The 18,959-nt window shown below is 37.7% G+C and overlaps 1 protein-coding gene across 7 annotated transcripts in view; it reads right to left on the bottom strand.

The window, feature by feature from the left end:
- Positions 1–18,959, bottom strand: part of LOC140485648 (protein Hook homolog 3) — an 80,587-nt gene that overhangs the window by 40,392 nt on the left and 21,236 nt on the right. For 5 of the 7 annotated variants that reach the window (XR_011962400.1, XM_072584015.1, XM_072584012.1 and 2 more), the window contains exons 9-12: positions 15,851–15,913; positions 2,954–3,117; positions 2,175–2,315; positions 1,196–1,397 (exon numbers count right to left, since the gene is read on the bottom strand). Coding sequence is in view for 6 of the 7 variants with exons in the window: in XM_072584015.1 (XP_072440116.1) it covers positions 1,196–1,397; positions 2,175–2,315; positions 2,954–3,117; positions 15,851–15,913 (570 nt within the window). In the remaining variant the exon portion in view is untranslated. The remainder of the gene's footprint in view (positions 1–1,195; positions 1,398–2,174; positions 2,316–2,953; positions 3,118–15,850; positions 15,914–18,959) is intronic. The other 2 variants (XM_072584013.1, XM_072584018.1) reach the window with 1 other exon arrangement.

Below are 18,959 nucleotides of genomic sequence, written 5' to 3'. Positions count from 1 at the left end.
CGGAAGAATGACAGGAAGGCAGAATACTGGGTCAATGGAAAAATTCTTGGTAGTGTGGATGTGCAGAGGAATCTTGGAGTCCATATATATAGGCCCCTGAAAGTTGCCACCCAGGTTGATCGTGCTGTTAAGGCAGCGTATGGTGTGTTAGGTTTTATTGGTAGAGGGATTGAGTTCCGGAGCCGTAATGTCATGCTGCAACTATACAAAATGCTAGTGCGGCCACACTTGTAATATTGTGTACAGTTCTGGTCGCCCCATTACAGGAAGGATGTGAAGCATTGGAAAAGGTGCAGAGGAGATTTACCAGGATGTTACCTGGTCTCGAGGGAAGGGCTTATGAGGAAAGGCTGAGAGACTTGGGTCTGTTCTCGTTGGAAAGAAGGCAGCTAAGAGGGGATTTGATACAAGATGATCAGAGGATTAGATAGGAGAGACAGTGAAAGTACTTTTTTCTAGGATAATAACATCATCTTGTATGAAGTGGCATAGCTACAAATGGAGGGGGTGATAGATGTTAGAGGCAGGTTCTTTCCTCAGAGTGGTAAGGGCGTGGAATGCCTAATTGCCAATGTAGTTAACTCAGCCACATTAGGGAGATTTAAACAATCCTTGGATAAGCACATGGATGATGATGGGATAGTGTAGGGGGATGGGCTTAGAAGTGTTCACAGGCAACATTGAAGGTCAAAGGGCCTGTTCTGCACTATATTGTTCCAAGTTCTCTGCGCTGGTGGTAAGTCCCACCTCTCTATTTATAGGCCTTGGTTTCTTAAGGTGGGTGATGTCATTTCTGGCTCTTTTTTCAAGGGAAGGTAGATAGGATCTAAATTGATGTGTTTATTGATGGAGTTCTGGTTAGAATGCCATACCTCTAAGAATTTTCATGCATGTCAACACCTGTCCTTGGATGTGTGTTGTCCCAGTCAAAGTGGTGTCCTTCTTTGTCTGTATGTATGGAAACTAATGAGAGTGGGACAACTCTCACTAGCTTCCATACATACAGACAAAGAAGAACATCACTTGGACTAAATGGGATAAGAGAGAGAGGTGGGACACACCACCAGCGTTTCACCAGAGACTCTGACTAACAGTGTTACCTTGAATGGTGGCGAAACATCTGTAACTTACAGACTTACCATCAACCTGAACTACACATCTTCCCAAAAATCGCTACTGTTCTGTAATTCCATACCTGTCTCTTATAGGTTTCCAGTTGGGCTCTTGCAGCATTTGCTTTTCGTAACTCCTCCTCTAGACTGACTGTGTTTTGCATGTACATTGTATTCTTTTCCTCAAGAAGCTTCACCTGTCGACGCAAGTCACCCAAATCTTCCAGCTTCTTTTTGTATGACTCTACCATGCCCTCCAACTTACTCACTTTATCAGAAGAATGCCTAGAAGAATTAAATTGCATTTATAAAAGACACTTTCACGTCTTCACAATGTACAAAAATGCTTTACAGTCAAATAATTCCGAGATTTAAGTATCTAAACTAATATGTTCAAAATATAATATTGCTATTCAAATAATTGGCAAACAAAAGTTGTCTAAACATCAGATAATGATTTGAGGTGACAAAGTTTTAAATTATCTCAACAGACTTCCACAAACTATTTAAACCAGAAAATAAGCAAAAAAAGAAATTTTAATTATGCTGCTATGCAGAGTATGAACTTGTCCTGGAGGTGGCACTGATTACTTAGGTGCAAATGTGGATTATAGCAGATTAGATAATGTACTAAATGAGATTTCAATGGCTATCTCGGACAACTTCAAGGGAGGACTTAAAGTGTAAATAAGTATTCACAGATCATTTTCTGACATGTTCAAGCAAGTTACTTGAGTAACTCTGCTGTTGGATTTGGTGTCAAGCAACTCATTGTAACATAGGGATTGACTGTTAGATTAAAGAGAAAGTTAATAACTGAAGAAAATGAAATTGATTTAAAATTAAGGCAATCTTCTAAAGAGGCAAAAGGGTCAAAAAACAATAGTTTTATTAGAGAATTTCCAAGGATGTACTGAAGGTCAAGGGAAACACTTAAACAAGAAAAACCTGCAAGGAAACTAAGAGTTGGAGGACTGAAACTAAAAGCAACTGAAGAACTGGAGTATTAAAAAAAAGAGCTGTACATCAAAGGAGTGAGAAACAGGAGTCAAGTCCAATTACCTAAGCACATCCATCTCATCCTTCAAAGATTGAGCTTCTTCTGCAAGGCTCGTAAGCTCCTCATTCTGTTGTCGTAATTCTAAAACTTCTTTTTCAAGTTCCTCACATCGAATGCGATAATCATCTTTTGCTGCTTCCAATCTGAAATTCACAATCATGTAAAATTAACATCAAGAAACTAGTAATTACAAAGACTTACAAATATCCAGAGTATTGCAACAACAATTTACTATTACTACAGATTATTCAACGCCTTCCATGTGTCAGCGAAAAAGATGGAACGGTCATCGATTTTTTTTTGTCAAAGCATCACATGCGTATTGATTCAAAGGTATTAGGTTTTAAAGAATTAAACATTTTGATCCTCCAGTGAAACAACAGATAAGTCTTTACTTTATTAACAATTAAGCAAATTGAAACTTATTGGCAGATTAAAGTCCAAGACAAAAAGGTCCCACAGTTTTAATCCGTCAACTATACACAATTAGGTAATTGCACCACAGCTGGAGGTAACCCTATTGTTGGGACATGACGACAGGAGGGTTGTAAAAAATTCCCAAAGTATTTCGTTTCATATAGCCTAAGATCTGTGAGCATGTTCATGGCAATCGGTCTCCTCTTCAACTCCACACCACCACCCCCCACCCCCCAAAAAAAGGCTAGCATATTCAGGAGTATTGTAAGCAACACTGATTTCATGACAGTGAGGATCCTGGGATCATTGAGAAAGGAGCGTAACACTTCATATTTTGAAAATGATGTAATTTTGTTATTAATACCTAAAGGTCTCTTCTTGTAGTTGTTCCAACTGAGTTTGTAGTTGAAGGTGTCTACGTCCTGCTGGGCTGTTTGGATCTTCAATAGAATCAGATTGGTTGAGGCGCTCCATAAGAGCTTGATTTTCCACAAGTAAACTGCCTTTTTCTTCTTGTAGAGCTGCAACCTATATGAATTAATAGAGAAAAAGTTATTCTTCGATAAATACTATACAGAAAATCTAATGTCCATTATGTATTTCCTTCTAAAATACATCATAATTAAAATCAATATGTCAATAACAACTTGCACTTGTATAGTCTTTAATATATTTTAAAAATCCTGAAACTTCTAGAAGCATATTAATACAAAACCCAAAAAAAATGGAATTAGCACTGGGAACTAAATGTTTCGTTAAGGTGCTTCATAAAGGAGGAACAAAGAGTATCAAAGGGAAGTCCTGAACTTAAGGCCAAGGTGGTTGGAGGAATTTCTGGCAAGTCACCTGTCTGCACTGAAGTATTTTGAGGCGAATTGTGATCACAGTCCCGTCACATTTAAAACTGCCAGTGATAAAAAGTGGCACTCTTAGCATTTTCCAATTCATAGTGCTTCTAGTTCTCTATTCAAAACCCTTTATTAAGACGATAAGTACAAATCTGCCTATACTGCCATAATCTAGCTGGTTCCTGAGTAATTTTGCCATCTGTTGTGGCAGACATTTTGTTACAAGGGGAGGGGAGTTTTCTCTGCTTCAGTTTTAATTCCAGACACAAAAGCTTTCAATTTTAACACAATACTTTTAAATATATTGACAATCTGAAATATCTTTTCTATATAATCCAGGCAAATCTTAATGTACTAAGACCTTCTTTCATTATCTCTCCCACCCTCACTCTTATGCACCCAGTCAATAACCTGTCTCCCTGTTGTTCTCTCCAAAGGCTTTCCTCCCACATCATTCAGGAGCTAACTTGATTAATAGCAATTAATACTGGAATCTCTCACCAAATGTGCAATATTACTTCAAGTAATATCCCATAAAAATTTCTGTCACTCCACACATTTGTCTTTAGCAATCCAGCATTAAATTATAAGTATTTTGTTTAAAGAAACTGAACATTGCTTTCCAGGTGTCTATTAAGCTTGTTTTTATACAGTGAGACATCTCAAGTTTGTAACACTACCCAACCTTCCCCTGTTCTTATCACAATGGCATGATATGTTCAGTTCCCTCCTTGACCTCATTACCCTACAACTATCAGAACTATGTATTGCTCTAATTCTGGCCTCTTGTCATAACTTGACCATGATCAACAACTATGGTTTCAGTATTGAACTGAAAAAACTTAAGACAAACAAAAGGAATGTGGAGAGACTCAGCAGGCCCAGCAGCAACTGTTAATAGAGAATCAGAGTTAACTTGTTAAGTCAGCTATGAATGCTCTCCAGAACTAAGTGCCCTGGGGGTTGTGCTGAAATTAAATTCCTTCAACTCCTCTATTTATGAATGATAACTCCAAATTAGTAATTTTGCTGGACTCTGCTATTTGCAGAATTTTTTTGGAAGTATTTGTTTGATTTTATTTCTATTTTCTTATGCTTCTTATAATATCTCCTGTTTCTGCTTGTAAAAAAAAAATATTTACTTTAGCTGATTTCTTTCTATTTGCATACATATTTCAACTTTTTCAATCTTCCTAGTTTCCTCTTGTATACTACTCCATCAATTTCTTGATTATTAGTTGCTAAATTCTAAAATTCGGACACATCAGCTGCACCACTTTTTGTTTTGTAATTTCTGAGGCTTCTTCCATTAATCTTATATTGTCCTGAACTGGTTATTATCCACAGTTGGACCACTTTTCCTTTTTTTTAAAAAAAATACATTTTGTTGAAAATGATTAATGAATTATTTCAGCTTTCATCACCGATTAGCTAAAACAGTTTCTTGTAATTTAATTCCCAATCTATCTTGGTCAACCCATTTCTCAAAATGATGCAATTTGCTATGTTCAGTTTTATAATTCTAGTTTTGAACTTAAATCCATCTTAAACACATTGTAAAATTATATTATGATCACCATTTTCTGAAGGTCCCTTTACAATTTTCATTGCACAATTTAAGATTTAAAAGAAGTTGCTCCCCTCCTGTTTTATTTCAACAATCGGATCTAGAAAACTACCTTACAACATTCTATTAACTCATTCTTTAAAGTATTTCTACAAAATTTGGCTTTCCTGGACTGTATGGAAACTGAAGTACCCTATGATTTACCACAGCTACATTGATCTCTAACTTCCTGATTAATTGTATTGTCAGACAGGCTATTACCGTGAGGAAGCTCAAAATACAGCAACCTGTGCTTTCCATCCTTTTCTCTAGCTCTACCAAACTAATTGTCTGCCATCATTTTCCAAATTAAGGTCTTTCTTACTGCTGCCGTTATCTCATCCTTTAATATCAGGGCTACATTCCTACCCTCTTTTTTCAAAATGCCTAACAGTCTAGTATCTGGAATCTTTACTTCCCAACCTGGATCACTCTGTAGCCACATCTCGCTAATAGTATTAAAACAAATCCATCAATTTCTAGCTCTGCAGATAATACATTAATCTTGTTGAATATGCATTGCACAATTGTCTTTTTCCTAATGCTATTATGAAGTTCTTTGAAGATGAAAGCAACATTTTTATGAAAAATAAACTGATTAAATATCAGGAACTGTGTATTCAGAATTCCACTGTTACTGACACTCTACTTTAAAAGATCAAATCCTCTAAATGAGGAGAAATACAAGTAGGAATGTATTATATTACTGAATTCTGTCAGTAAAATTATGTAAACATCTGCTTGTGGGATTTTCCATTTTAAATATATTCACACTTACCATTAGATTTTTACATAACTATTTTCCTGTGTCACCCATTTTATATTAATAAATCTTTTCAATTAATGCCAAGGACTCTAGAATAGTTACTGTATCAAGCATTTAGAACATTGCATGAACCAAGCCATGTCGTGTCTATTAACTGTCAATTGGATGTTTCAGAGGGTTTAAAGTGAATACATGATGAAAACATGCAGACATAAGAGAATTACATTGATAGCAAGTTATCAGACTTGAAACAAAGTTGATGTCAATGTTAAGGCAAACAGACTACTTATAAGGAGATAGTACTCAATATGACACAGTGAGCCTAAAATTTAAAAAATCCTTTGCTTGAACTAAGTCTTTCATTGTTTTTGTTTTACAAGTCCTTCTTTTAAGTCCCCTGTACTTCTGAGCAAAAAATACATTTCCCAAAGTCTATAACTGAAAAAAAAATCCTTACGAAGCTTCCTGCCATCCTTCTTTCAGATTCCCTATGCTGGTCCCATGCTGCAGCTATCTTATACCATACAACATCAACTGGTACTTGCATAGTACCTTTGGTACAGTAAATTGTCCTAAGGTACAACTCAAGTGTAATCAGACAAATAAATGACATTGAGATAAATGAATAAGATATTAGAAAAGGTGATCAAAAGCTTGATCAAGAGGCAAGTTTTAAGTAAAAACAAAGTGCTGGAGAAACTCAGCAGGTCTTGCAGCATCTGTGCAGAGAGAAACAGAGTTAATGTTTTGAGTCTGCTTTCAGAACTGATATTTCTCTCTCCAAAGCTCTTTCCAGACCTGATGAGATTCTCCAGTACTTTGTTTTGATTTCAGATTTCAAGCACTCTCAGTATTTTGGTTTTAGTTGAGGTTTTAGGGAGTATTTTAAAGGAGGTAAGTCAGAGCTTTAAAGAGGGAGTTAGGATCTGTACAGTTAAAAGAATGGTTGCCAATAGCAAAATAAAGAAACAGCCCAGTCATAAAGCAAATTAATGAATAATTAGGGCTAATGTTAAGAAAAAGACCTTTCAAGACAGAATTGAACAACTTGTCATTCAAGGTAATGAGGAAATGGATTTTTGTATTCACTCAAATCAGTAGAAGAGGGAAAGTAGAGCTATACTTTGTATAAAATAAAATCACCAAAACAGAAAGTTTTCTAGATTAAGAATCAAGTGCAGACACAATTTAGGGCAGAATATTACTCATTTTCCTGTAACAACATTTACCAGCACAGAAGTCATTGTCAAAGTTGATAAACTTGATCTTGTTTTGAAAAGTATTGAAACCAGAGAATACTGACATACAGAACAGAACTCTCAACCAAAGGTCCACATGAAGATTTCAAGGAGACTATTGTTGTTGAGTACTGCATCCTCATCACAGCTTCCGGTGCATCTGGAAGATTTGTTGCTACAATTCTCTTTCTTGGTAGGGATCTACAGAGTCTATCTGATCTTGTGTGGTGCAGGAAAACTATTTGGCATTTTAATGACAATGAGATATTAGAGGTGATGGTTCAATGGATGGTACAGTCCCTTTGGAATGTGAACAGAGTAGAGGTGTTGATGGCCTAATGGCATTATTGCTAGACTACTAATGCAGAGAACCAGATAATATTCTGTGGACCTGGGCTCAAATCCTGCCATGACAGATGTTGGAAAGTAAATTCAATTTTTAAAAATCTGAAACTAAGAGTCTAATAATGACTGTTATCAATTGTTGAACAACTATCCTTTAAAGAAAGAAGCTGGCATCCTTATCTGGACCGGCTTACACGTGACTCCAGATAAACAGCTTTGTGGTTGACCATTAACTGTCCTCTAGTCATCAATGCTCACTTTGGTTAATGGATTAGAAAATAAAATGGCCCTAGTCTTAAATAGGATGTAGGTAATAGCAGGATACAAGCTAAGTCAGGAATTGAGTCAATGTAACTGAGACTGAAGGAGATCCCGATGTTAAGTCTTATCTTTCAAAGTCTGAAATTGTTCTCACTGGCAGAGTACTTAATGTAGTCCTCAGCCTTTTAGACACTTACACTGTCATTGGTCCATAGCTTCCCCAAACTTTATTAATCTAGTCCCTGGACGAGCTGAGCTTTTACCTACTGATAATTGGTAGCCTTGAATCAGTTTCAAGAGTCTAGATTAGAGTGGTGCTGGAAAAGTACAGCAGGTCAGGCAGCACCCGAAAAGCAGGAAAATCGACGTTTTGGGCAAACGCCCTTCATGAAGGGATTTTACCCGAAATGTCGATTTTCCTGCACCTCAGATGCTGCCTGACCTGCTGTGCTTTTCCAGCACCACTCTCATCTAGACTCTGGTTTCCAGCAACTGCAGTCCTCACTTTTGCCTAGTTTAATGAGTTTCATGTCAGTTATCAGACTCAACTGATCTCTCAGCTCTTGCTTTGAAGCAAGCATTTCCAATACCAAGTTCAACATGAAAACTAAACCGTTGATAATATTTAGTACATTCATTCTCTAATAGCATATTTCATCACTGTGATGTTTACCTGATATAAAGCTGACTTTTCAATGAAATTAAAGGAATTAGCGAACTGAGCCACATCCAACCTTGATCACAATGTCAAAAGTGTGCTGCTGGAAAAGCACAGCAATTCAGGCAGCATCCAAAGAGCAGGAGAATCAATATTTTGGGCAAGATCACTTCCTGATGAAGGGATCTTGCCCGAAATGTCAATTCTCATGGTCCTCGGACACTGCTTGACCTGCTGTGATTTTCCAGTACTACACACTCAACTCTGATCTCCAGCATCTGCAGTCCTCACTTTTTCCTACTTGACCATGATGTGCTTGTTATTGTCAAAGATACCTCTATGTCTTAATAAAAACTACAAGTTGCACATATAGTGAAACAGAAATAATGATATTATTTGAATGTACAACTAATTTTCAGGGAAAATACCATTTGCAGGGATCCATTAAAGTTTTAAAGCACAGGAAGGGGAACCTTAGGAGTGAAAAGCCTAGATTTGCTAGTTTAAAAAAAATCATTGAGACTGTGAAACAATTTACTGAAGAGGTAAGTAAAAGTATTTAGCTGTAAAAAAAAATCTAATTGAGAAATGATTGAGGGGGAACATGGGAAAGTGGAAGAATCAACCAGATAACCTCTCAAGCCTGCTCTTCTGCTAGATACAATTATGATTCTATCTGACTATATTCTCTCATCCATTCCCAGTACCCTTTAGTCCATGGGAGTTCAAAAATCAATCTTAGGCTTAATTATACCCAATGATGGAGCATCAACAACTATGCTCACAAATTCCAAAGAAATGCAACTTTGTGAAGCTTTTTCTTCTCAAATAAATCCTAAACAATTGATCATTTTGAAATGGTGTCCATTTTCTAGATTCCCAAGTCGAAGGGAAGCAACCTCCCAATGTCTACCCGGTCAATCCCTTCAGAATGTGAATTCTTCAAAATGATCGTTCCCCCATCCTTCAAAATACCAGGCCCAATTTACTCAGCCACTAATTATATGATGACTCTGTCATCCAGGAACCAATATAATGAACCTTCTCCATTGTACTCCAAGGTAGGTTTTCTTGACATCAACTGCTCCTCTGCACTATGGACATGTTTCTCCTCTTTATATCTATCTCACTATGACAGCCTAAAGGATCTCCAATCCTTCATTTCTTCCACCACCTTCCCCTGCTGGCTGAGCTCTTTTTCACTTTAAATAATTTCACATGTCTCAATCTGTCCAAGTAAAACGTATGGCTATGGGTAACCATATGGGCCCTAGTTGTGCCCGTTTTTGACAGCACGTGGAACATTCCTGGTTCCAGCCCTTTGACAGCCTCCAGCAAATTTTGATATATCAATTACAGTATTGGTACTGCTTCCTGTATTTCTTTAGAACTGGAAAAATCAATCAATTTTGCTTCTAGTTCTTTCATCTTCATCTGATCTATCTCTGGCTCTTTCTCTCCTTGACTTCTCTATTTCTACTTCCAGGAAAAGGCAGTCTGCTATTGTTCATTATAAGCCCACCAGCTCCCATAGCTACCGCGACTACATTTCCTCAGTCTCCTTTCTGTAAAGGCTCAATTCCATTTTCCCAGTTTCTCCATTTTTGTCACATCTTCCACACAATGTCATTTTTGACAGGTCTTTTTCCTCAGCTTATGGTCTCCCCAACTATAGTCAATAGGTCCATCAGCTATGTCTAAGTCGTTTCCTGCATCTGCCCTCACCCATTTCCCTCCAAGGGCCATGGAGAGGATTCCCCTTGTCCTGACTTTCCACCTCACAAGCCTTCATATTCGAGGGATCATCCTTTCCAATTCCAAATGTGACTTTTTAAAAAATTCATTCACAGGATGCAGGCATCACTGTCTAGGCCAGTATTTATTACTAATTCCTAAAGGCCCAGAGGGTACGTACGGTCAGTTACATTGTTTTGGAGGGTGGGTTCAGGTGCATGGAAAATTATGGAAAACCTTCCGTCTCAGCAGAGGTTTAGTTTCCAGAACAAGTAGTAAAACTGGGAGTATGCAAAGGGTCAAGAATCCAACTTCAGGCACAGCAGATAAGGGGATGACAATGAGAAAGGGGACAGTCAATGCACGACTGAGCGTTGTACTGAAACGCATGCAGTATATAAAACAAGGGAAATGACTTTATAGCACAGATTGAAATTGGTAGGTATGAATGTTGCGGGTATCACAGTGATAAACTAGCTAGTAACATAAAAGTAGATTGCAATGAATTTACTTAGATATTTAAAATGAGAAACAGACAAGAGTGGACACTGGACCACTGAAAAATGACGCCAGAGTCGTAGTAAGGGGAACAAAGAGATAGTGGAGGAATTGACAGGTACTTTACATCAGCTTTCACAGTGGAAAACTCCAGAGCATACCAGAACTTCAAGAGTGTCTGGGGGCAGAAATGGGTGTAGTAGACATCACTAAGAAGAAAATGTTGGGAAGCTGCAAGGTCTGAAGGTAGATAAATAACCTGGACCAGATGGACTACACCCCAGAATTCTGAAGGAGATAGCTGAGGGGATTGTAGAGGCATTAGTGGTGATCTTTCATGAGCCACTGGAGTCAGTGAGGATCCCAGAGGACTGGAAAATGGCTAATGTAACACCTCTGTTTTAAGAAGGAAGGGAGGCAGAAGACAGGAAACCATAGGCCGGTTAGCCAGATCCCAGTCATTAGTAACATTTTAGAATCAATTATTAAGGATGAGGCTGTACAGTACTTGGAAATGTGTAGTAAATTAGGGCTGAGTCAGCATGGCTTCATCAAAGGGAGGTCATATTTGACAAATCTGTTAGAATTCTTTGAAGAGGTAACAAGCACGTCAGATAATGGGGAGCAAGGTGAAATGATCTATTTGGATTTCCAAAGGCCTTCAAAAAAGTGCTACATAGGAGACTGCTAAATAAGATAAAAACCCATGGTGTTCGGGGCAAAATACTGGCATGGATAAAGGATTGACTGACTGACAGAGATTAGGGATAAAGGGTTCTTTCTCAGAACAGCAGCCAGTAATTTAGAGTTCTGCAGGGGGTGAGGTTGGGATCACAACTATTCACATTGTACATTAATGATCCAGACAAACGAATAAGGGCTTTGTGCTAAGTTTGCAGATGACAAAGATAGATGGAGGGACAGGTAGTGTTGAGGTAGCAGTGAGGTCGTAGAAGGACTTAGATAGGCTTGCAGATTGGGCAAAAAAGTGCAAGGTTATTCACTTTTGTAGGAAGAATACAGGCATAGGCAATTTTCTAAAGGGGGAAAGGCTTTGGAAACCTGACACACAAAGGGTCTTGGGAATCCTACTTCAGGATTCTCGAATTAGCTTCATTGTCGCATGTACTCAAATGAGTACAGTGAAAATTGTACAAATCACTGCTTCCGGCACCATCTTAGCTACAAAGGTCCCCCAGTATAGCTTCTTCAGTTACTATTCTTAGAGAAATAGCTAAGTAAAAAGTCCATCATTGAAAATTTTATAAATTATAAAATGGAAAAATAAAAAATCTCAACTGTCTCCCAACTGAATCTATGCTGGGACCTAGTCTCAAATCCGCACCAGGCCTTGACTCTTAAGGTTAACTTGCAGATTCAGTTGGCAGTTAGGAATGTTTAAGGGTGATTGGAGTTCAGAGGTATCATACTACAAAAACATGAAGAAAATGGAGAAGAACAAGAGCAGACATTCATTCATTTTAAAGTAAATGCAAGAGCTAGATTTACTGCTGAGGCTGTATAAGGATCTGGTCAGACCACATTCAGAATATTGAGAGCAGTTCTGGGCCCCATATCTAAGGGAGGATGTGCTGACATTGGAGGTGGTTTACAAGAATCATCCCAGGGATGAAGGACTTGTCATTTGAGGAGCAGTTGGGGACTGTGGGTCTATATTCAATTGAGTTTAAAAGGATGAGGGGGGGGATCTGATTAAAATTTACAGAATAATCAATTCTGGACAGAATGGATGTGGAGAAAACATTTCCATCAGGAGAGACTAGGACGAAGGCACAGCCTCAGAGTAACGGAATGACCCTTTCGAATGAAGATAAGGAGGAATTTCTTCAGCCACAGGGTGGTTAATCTGTGGAACTCATTAGGGGTGTGGAGGCCAAGTATTTGAGTGTATTTAAGTTAGATAGATTGGATCACGATTAGTAAGGGGATTAAGGCACATAGAAGTTAGTATAATGAAGGGTATGTAGGTTAATTTGATCTTAGAGTAGGATAAAAGGCCAGCACAACATTGAGGGCTAAACAGCCTGTACTGTACCGTTCTATGTTCTAAGGCTTACGAGTAAAAGGCAGGAGAATGGGGTTGAAAAACATATCAGCCACAATCACATAGCAAATCACATGGGCTGAATGGCCTAATTCAGCTCCTATATCTTATGTATCTGGAGTCACATGTAACGTAGGCCAGATAAGGATGGCAGTTTCTTTCCCTAAAAGACATTGGAAAACCAATTTGTTTTCCCTACAAATCACAATAGTCATCGACTCTTACTTCCAAATTTTTGAGTTCAAATTCTACCATGGGAGGTTTTGAATCCAGGTACCCATAATACTACTTGGTTCACTGCATTAATAGTTTAGCGATAATGCCACAAGGCCATCACCTCCCCTAATTTGTTAGCATTTCAAAGGCACCCAGGCCTACTGCACCATCAACCCAAACACCTCATTTCCCAACCCTTCCACAGCATTTTCCCATTCATGTGCTCCTTTACCTCCTGCCACCTCACAGTTCCCGTGCTCCAAACACTCCTTCCAAGTGAAGTAGCATTTTCTTCAATCTAGATGACAGCATTATACCACCCTAATCTCTTGCTCATACTTCTGTCCTAGGCTTATTGCAGAAATCCAAGCTAGCTATTTTCCATTTAGGCATTTCACAACTATTTGAACACAAGATGGACTTAAAAAGCATCTTCAGACCACAAACTCTCATCCACATTGTTCTATACCAATTCCTCCCATGCCCCCCTAACCCTGCAGCACACCTGCAAAAGTGTCTCCAAGTGTTTTGGTTTCAGACAGAACTCATAGGTTTTCAGTTATTAGCACAGACTTTGAGTCTGCTCTTGTTCTTCTCCATTTTCTTCATGTTTTTGTAGTATGATACCTCTGAACTCCAATCACCCTTAAACATTGTGACCTACCCTTTGTTCCGCTTCATCTTCCTCACTTTTTAAACAGAATAAAATTGATGACTTTGTCACTCCTCTTCTGAAGAGTCACAGGACTTGAAACATTAACTCAGTTTCTCTTTCCATACATGCTCCAGATCTGCTGACTTTCTCAAGCCTCTGTAGTACTTTTATTTTTGTATTCTTCTTTGATGTACAAAACCGTACACTGTATTTAGGAATTACTTCACTGAAGTCTGATGTAATTGTAGCAAGGCTGAGCTCTGGTACACAAGCCCACTCACAATCAAGAATAACAAGCTATTTACCTGCTTAATTAGCTGCTGAACCTGCATGCTAATTTTCTGCATTCCTTGAACACCCATGTCTCTCTGAACATCAACATTTAAAATATCCCATTTTTCTATTCTCATTACAGAAGTTAATTTCATACTTCCCCACATTGTACTCCTCTGAATTGCTCATTTACTTATATACCACTGCATCTCTTTGCAGCCTCCTCCAGGCTAATGCTCCTAATTACCTTTCCATCAGCAGACCTGAATATTTTACTCTTGGTCCTTTTGAAGGTGGTGTCCAATTAACAGCAATTGATGGGAAAGACGTTTATTTGGCTCAATGGATAATTCATGTCCCGCAGACCATTGTGCAACTTGTATATTAGTTTGTCACGCAAAATCATTTACTGTAGTTACGATCACATAACTAAATTGTGGATCCTCATGATCAATCTGAACTATTCTCCTATCCACCATAAACTGAACCAGACTGTTACAATAAGTTGAGTTGCCAATCCAATAACCTCATCACCAGAAAGACCATCACTGCACTTGCACCCATCTCCAGCTGAAACACCTATCTATGATTTTTTTGGGCCGCAAGCTCAAATTTTTTTAAAGCTTTCCTAACCAGTTTCCTCACTTCTATAGTTAAGCCCATCCAAAATTCAGCTGTCATAGCTTCATTCACAAGAAGTCCCAATCACCCAGAACTCCTAAGGTCGCTAATCAACACTGGCTTTGAGTCCAAAAATGCCTTAAGTTCAAAATATTCATTCCAGACATCAAATTTCCCTATAGTTCTATTACTGCCTATCTTTATATCCTCTTGTAGCCCTCAAATGTGATGTCTTGCACATCCTCAGTTTACACCACCCCCATCACTCACAATTGGCAGCTGTCACTTCAGTTGCCTAGCCCGAAACCTAAATCCCAATTTTTTCTCTGTATTTTAAGACAGCTTTGAAACCTACTTTTTTGACAAATGCTTTGGTCATCAGTCTAATATTGTGGCTCCATGACAATTTTTGTTAGGTAATGTCTTTAAAATGCCTTGGAATGTTTCATTGCTAGTTAAAGATGCTATATAAATGCAAGTTGTTCTTGCCCTCATCATTTCACTTCTTTAACCATGTAGTTCAATATACTATTGTCAACTGTTCTTTCAATTTAATTTTCCTTCCTGAGCACATTACTTTGTTAACATGTTAGGGTTCATCTGTCATTGTTCTGCCCCACTTCAAACAATCTTCAATTTATATGTTAATTTCTGAAGTAGAAAGAAAACTGGGGATTGGGATTACATCCAAGCATTTAGAAAGCTGTGTGTAGTGAACCAAAGTGCCTCCTTTACTTAAACTCAAGGGCCTTGATATTAAGCTTCTCTCAATAAGCAGCACAGGGTCATAAGGAGGCGTTTTCACAATGTTTAAATGGGTACAATTTCCAAACTCATCATACACAGCCATTACCATTTTAGAAAGGCAAGCTGCATGTCATGCAAGATGCTGGTTTTGGAGCAGGCATGCTTCTTCCAGTCCTTCACAGAATCTTTCAGGCCTCCTTTTTGCCAACTATGGCCACTATTTTCCTCCTCATGATCAGTGACCTCCCTCATCTTTAATTGCCAATTTCCCACAATGGCACCCTCTCTAGTCCCAATCTTTCCCTTGCAATAGTCCACCTCCTGAAGCTCTGATCTCCACTTCTCTCCCCCAACTTTTAATTGCTGGACAATATCCCCAGGGTTCCTAACTGTACATTCATTCTATTAGTTTTCTTGCTTGCTAACCTGTCAATTTGGTTATCTGCTGGGTGGGAAATGGGCAGCATCTCTACACCCCTGGTATTAGTGAGTTACCCAAACCACCTTACAACCTCCCTGCAACATTACAAACATGGGGCCTATAATCCTAAGCAGCTATTCTTTTAAACTGCTATCAATTGTTAAAAGTCACACCCTATCATTTCTGGGAAAGACAAAACACAAACACACAGACAACCAAAGCAGTATTAGTTAGCACTTCGATAAAGGTAGAATTAATACATTGCTCCAGCTGCATGCTACAAATCAATAAGATAAAGAATAGATTTACCCTTTCTTCTAGTTCATTGCATTCTAATCTCAGTCTAGCAATCACATCTCGAGAAAGGTATGCCTTCAAAGCAAGGCAAAAAGTTGAAGGATGTTAAAATTGAATTTCAAACAGGACACAGAAAAAAGAGGAAAAATGATCAAACAAGTAAAACTGTACATGATAGATGATTTAGGGACAAAGCATCCAAACCTTGCTGAAATCAAGGAAAATTAGAGTTATGTGAAAGCTCCCTTTGTCATTATGCACTTCGACAAGAAAGCATCATTGTATCTGCAGTTGTGCTGTTGAAAGGAGAAATACAAGAAGGAAGCTTAGATTATAAATGTATGCTAAACTTGCAAATTAATCTACTGCATAAAGCTCATATACCTATTCACTATTGTCTACATCAAAATCTATTCTTACTTATAATATTACTTTTTTTTAAATTAAGTAACAGATCTACTGAAACAAAATGTGGATTACTTTGATATTGGGACAAGATACATTACTTCACTGGCTACAGTAATACTGAATTTTGCTACATAATATGAAAACTCAACAGAAGTAAACAACTAAATATGAAAATACATTTGTCAAAGAATTGTTGGAACACCATGACTATTAATCAGACCCAAGATAATCCTCCACAATAAATGCATTCACATTTACTTTTCAATAATTTTCAAACCGATACGTTGAATTACATGGAGGTTACAGGACATAAAAAGGTTGTTAGGCCCCAGGATGATGTCAATCATTCAAATGAGCACAAACTTTCAATTTATATGTTTACACTGTTCTCATATCTTTATTGTATTTGTATTCACTGGAGTACACAGGAAACACAAGTGGTTCCAAAGCCAAACCTTGTGGAAGCCTCTCAACTACTCAAAAACAGCCCTCAATGGCTCATCACTTCCTAACCAGTCTTCGATCCAATTTGCTCCATTTAAATGTGATACTTTATCAAAGGATCTCTAAAACTCTGCATGTTTTACGATACAGTCTGAAAATGCTTTCATGGTTTCCACATTAAATCAACAATTCTTGTAGTGCATCCCAATACCCTACAACTTTTTAAAAAATAAGAACAATTAGTGTTTTGTCTTAAATCTTTGTTTTATTTTGTTACTTTGTTCTAGACTCTTTCATCACTGGAAATAGATACTTCCTATCTATTTTTCCAAATCATTTTGTGTTTGAGGAGGATCCTAGGTGATCTAGCTATACTCTGTTTGCCTCAACATCCTTCCAATACCATGACGCATAGCGTTTAAAGTTTTTAGATACACCATACCATCTCATTTTTTAATATTCTATGCCTGTAACAATATGTTACCTTTTTAACATTTGTGGACTGAAGTCTATATGGGAGTTTTTAGTCAATCCACATCTTGCCAATTTCTCTGTGCACCTTCTGTTGGTCTTGAAAATTACTTATTTTGTTGCACCTTTTAATATTTTCAGCAAATCTGGATACCAATCCCTCTAGTCCAATATACAAATCATCAATGCACAAACTATACTCTGGTGGTCCCTGAACAAAATCTCATGGGATCCTCTCAATTATTCAGAATCTGCCCTCAGTCTCAATTTTTTTTTAAATAGTTTGATTAAATTTGCTACCCTCCTTCCAATTTTGTGGTACAGAAGATTTCTGAAACTGAGTACACTATGAACTACATTTCTACTATCCACCATGCCTTCTCAGGCACAGAGTCTTTCTTCCTGAAAATAATACAACATGCTTCTAATTACTTTTCTCATTGTTTAGGTACTTAACATTTTCAAAATTTTCATCATGTGAAAGTGATTGGTCTCTAACCATCTAGGGTAGCTGTGGCTTTCTCACTGAAAACATGTAGCACCTTAACCAAACAACAGTACTCCAGCACCTAGTCACTTTCAATAACATGATGAAATACAGCTTGTAGGAATTTTGCAATTTCTTACTCCATTTCCCTCAGCAGCTTTAAATATACTCCATAAAGTCCTGAATTCATTCAGTATTTATCTACTCTACAGCTGGCCTGTTTAGCTTAGTTAGCTGGCTGGCTGGTTTGTGATGTAGAATGATACCAATTGCTTGATTAAATTCCCACATCAACTGAGGCTACCATGGAGAATTCTCCTTCTCAACCCCTCCCCTCACCTGAGACGTGGTGATCCTCAAATTAAACCACCAGTCATCTTTCTCTAATGACAGAGCAGCCATATGGTCTAGTAAGACTACAGTGACTTTACTCAAAGATATTCTTTGTGAAAAATACAGAGGAGAAAACAAAATTTCACCGTTAAGCAAACAGAGTTGTGAAACATTATGTGATATTGGTTCATAAGTGTACATTGTGGAAGCAAACCTTGTGGAAGCCTCTCAACTACTCAAAAACAGCCCTCAATGGCTCATCACTTCCTAACCAGTCTTCGATCCAATTTGCTCCATTTAAATGTGATACTTTATCAAAGGATCTCTAAAACTCTGCATGTTTTACGATACAGTCTGAAAATGCTTTCATGGTTTCCACATTAAATCAACAATTCTTGTAGTGCATCCCAATACCCTACAACTTTTTAAAAAATAAGAACAATTAGTGTTTTGTCTTAAATCTTTGTTTTATTTTGTTACTTTGTTCTAGACTCTTTCATCACTGGAAATAGATACTTCCTATCTATTTTTCCAAATCATTTTGTGTTTGAGGAGGATCCTAGGTGATCTAGCTATACTCTGTATGTACATTCTTGACATCCAATGTGCTAAGCTCCTGGAAGTAGGCTGAAGCCAAATAATGGCAACTTGTGACATCATTAAACAAACTAATTCATTCACCAAATTCTCATGCAGCTCAGGCATGAAGAGGAGGGGAAAACGACAAAAGAATGAAAAGGGACAAGGCAGGAGAAACAAAACAGAACCCATGGAAGCTATTCACTGATGTTTATTTTAAGTTTTCCTACAAAACTGATATTTGCTAACTAATGCAAACTTTATTCTTGAGTTAAGAACTCAACTTTACAAAAAAACTTTGCATTTTTCTGTCTCTCCTTCATTCAAGGATCAACAAGACTTGAGAGATGTTGGAATCTTATTTTCTATTTACTTTATAAGTCCTATTTTAGATCCAGT

The sequence above is a fragment of the Chiloscyllium punctatum genome, chromosome 14, assembly GCF_047496795.1.
Source record: "Chiloscyllium punctatum isolate Juve2018m chromosome 14, sChiPun1.3, whole genome shotgun sequence".
Classification (NCBI taxonomy): Eukaryota; Metazoa; Chordata; class Chondrichthyes; order Orectolobiformes; family Hemiscylliidae; genus Chiloscyllium; species Chiloscyllium punctatum.
This window is presented reverse-complemented; position numbering and strand designations above follow the sequence as displayed.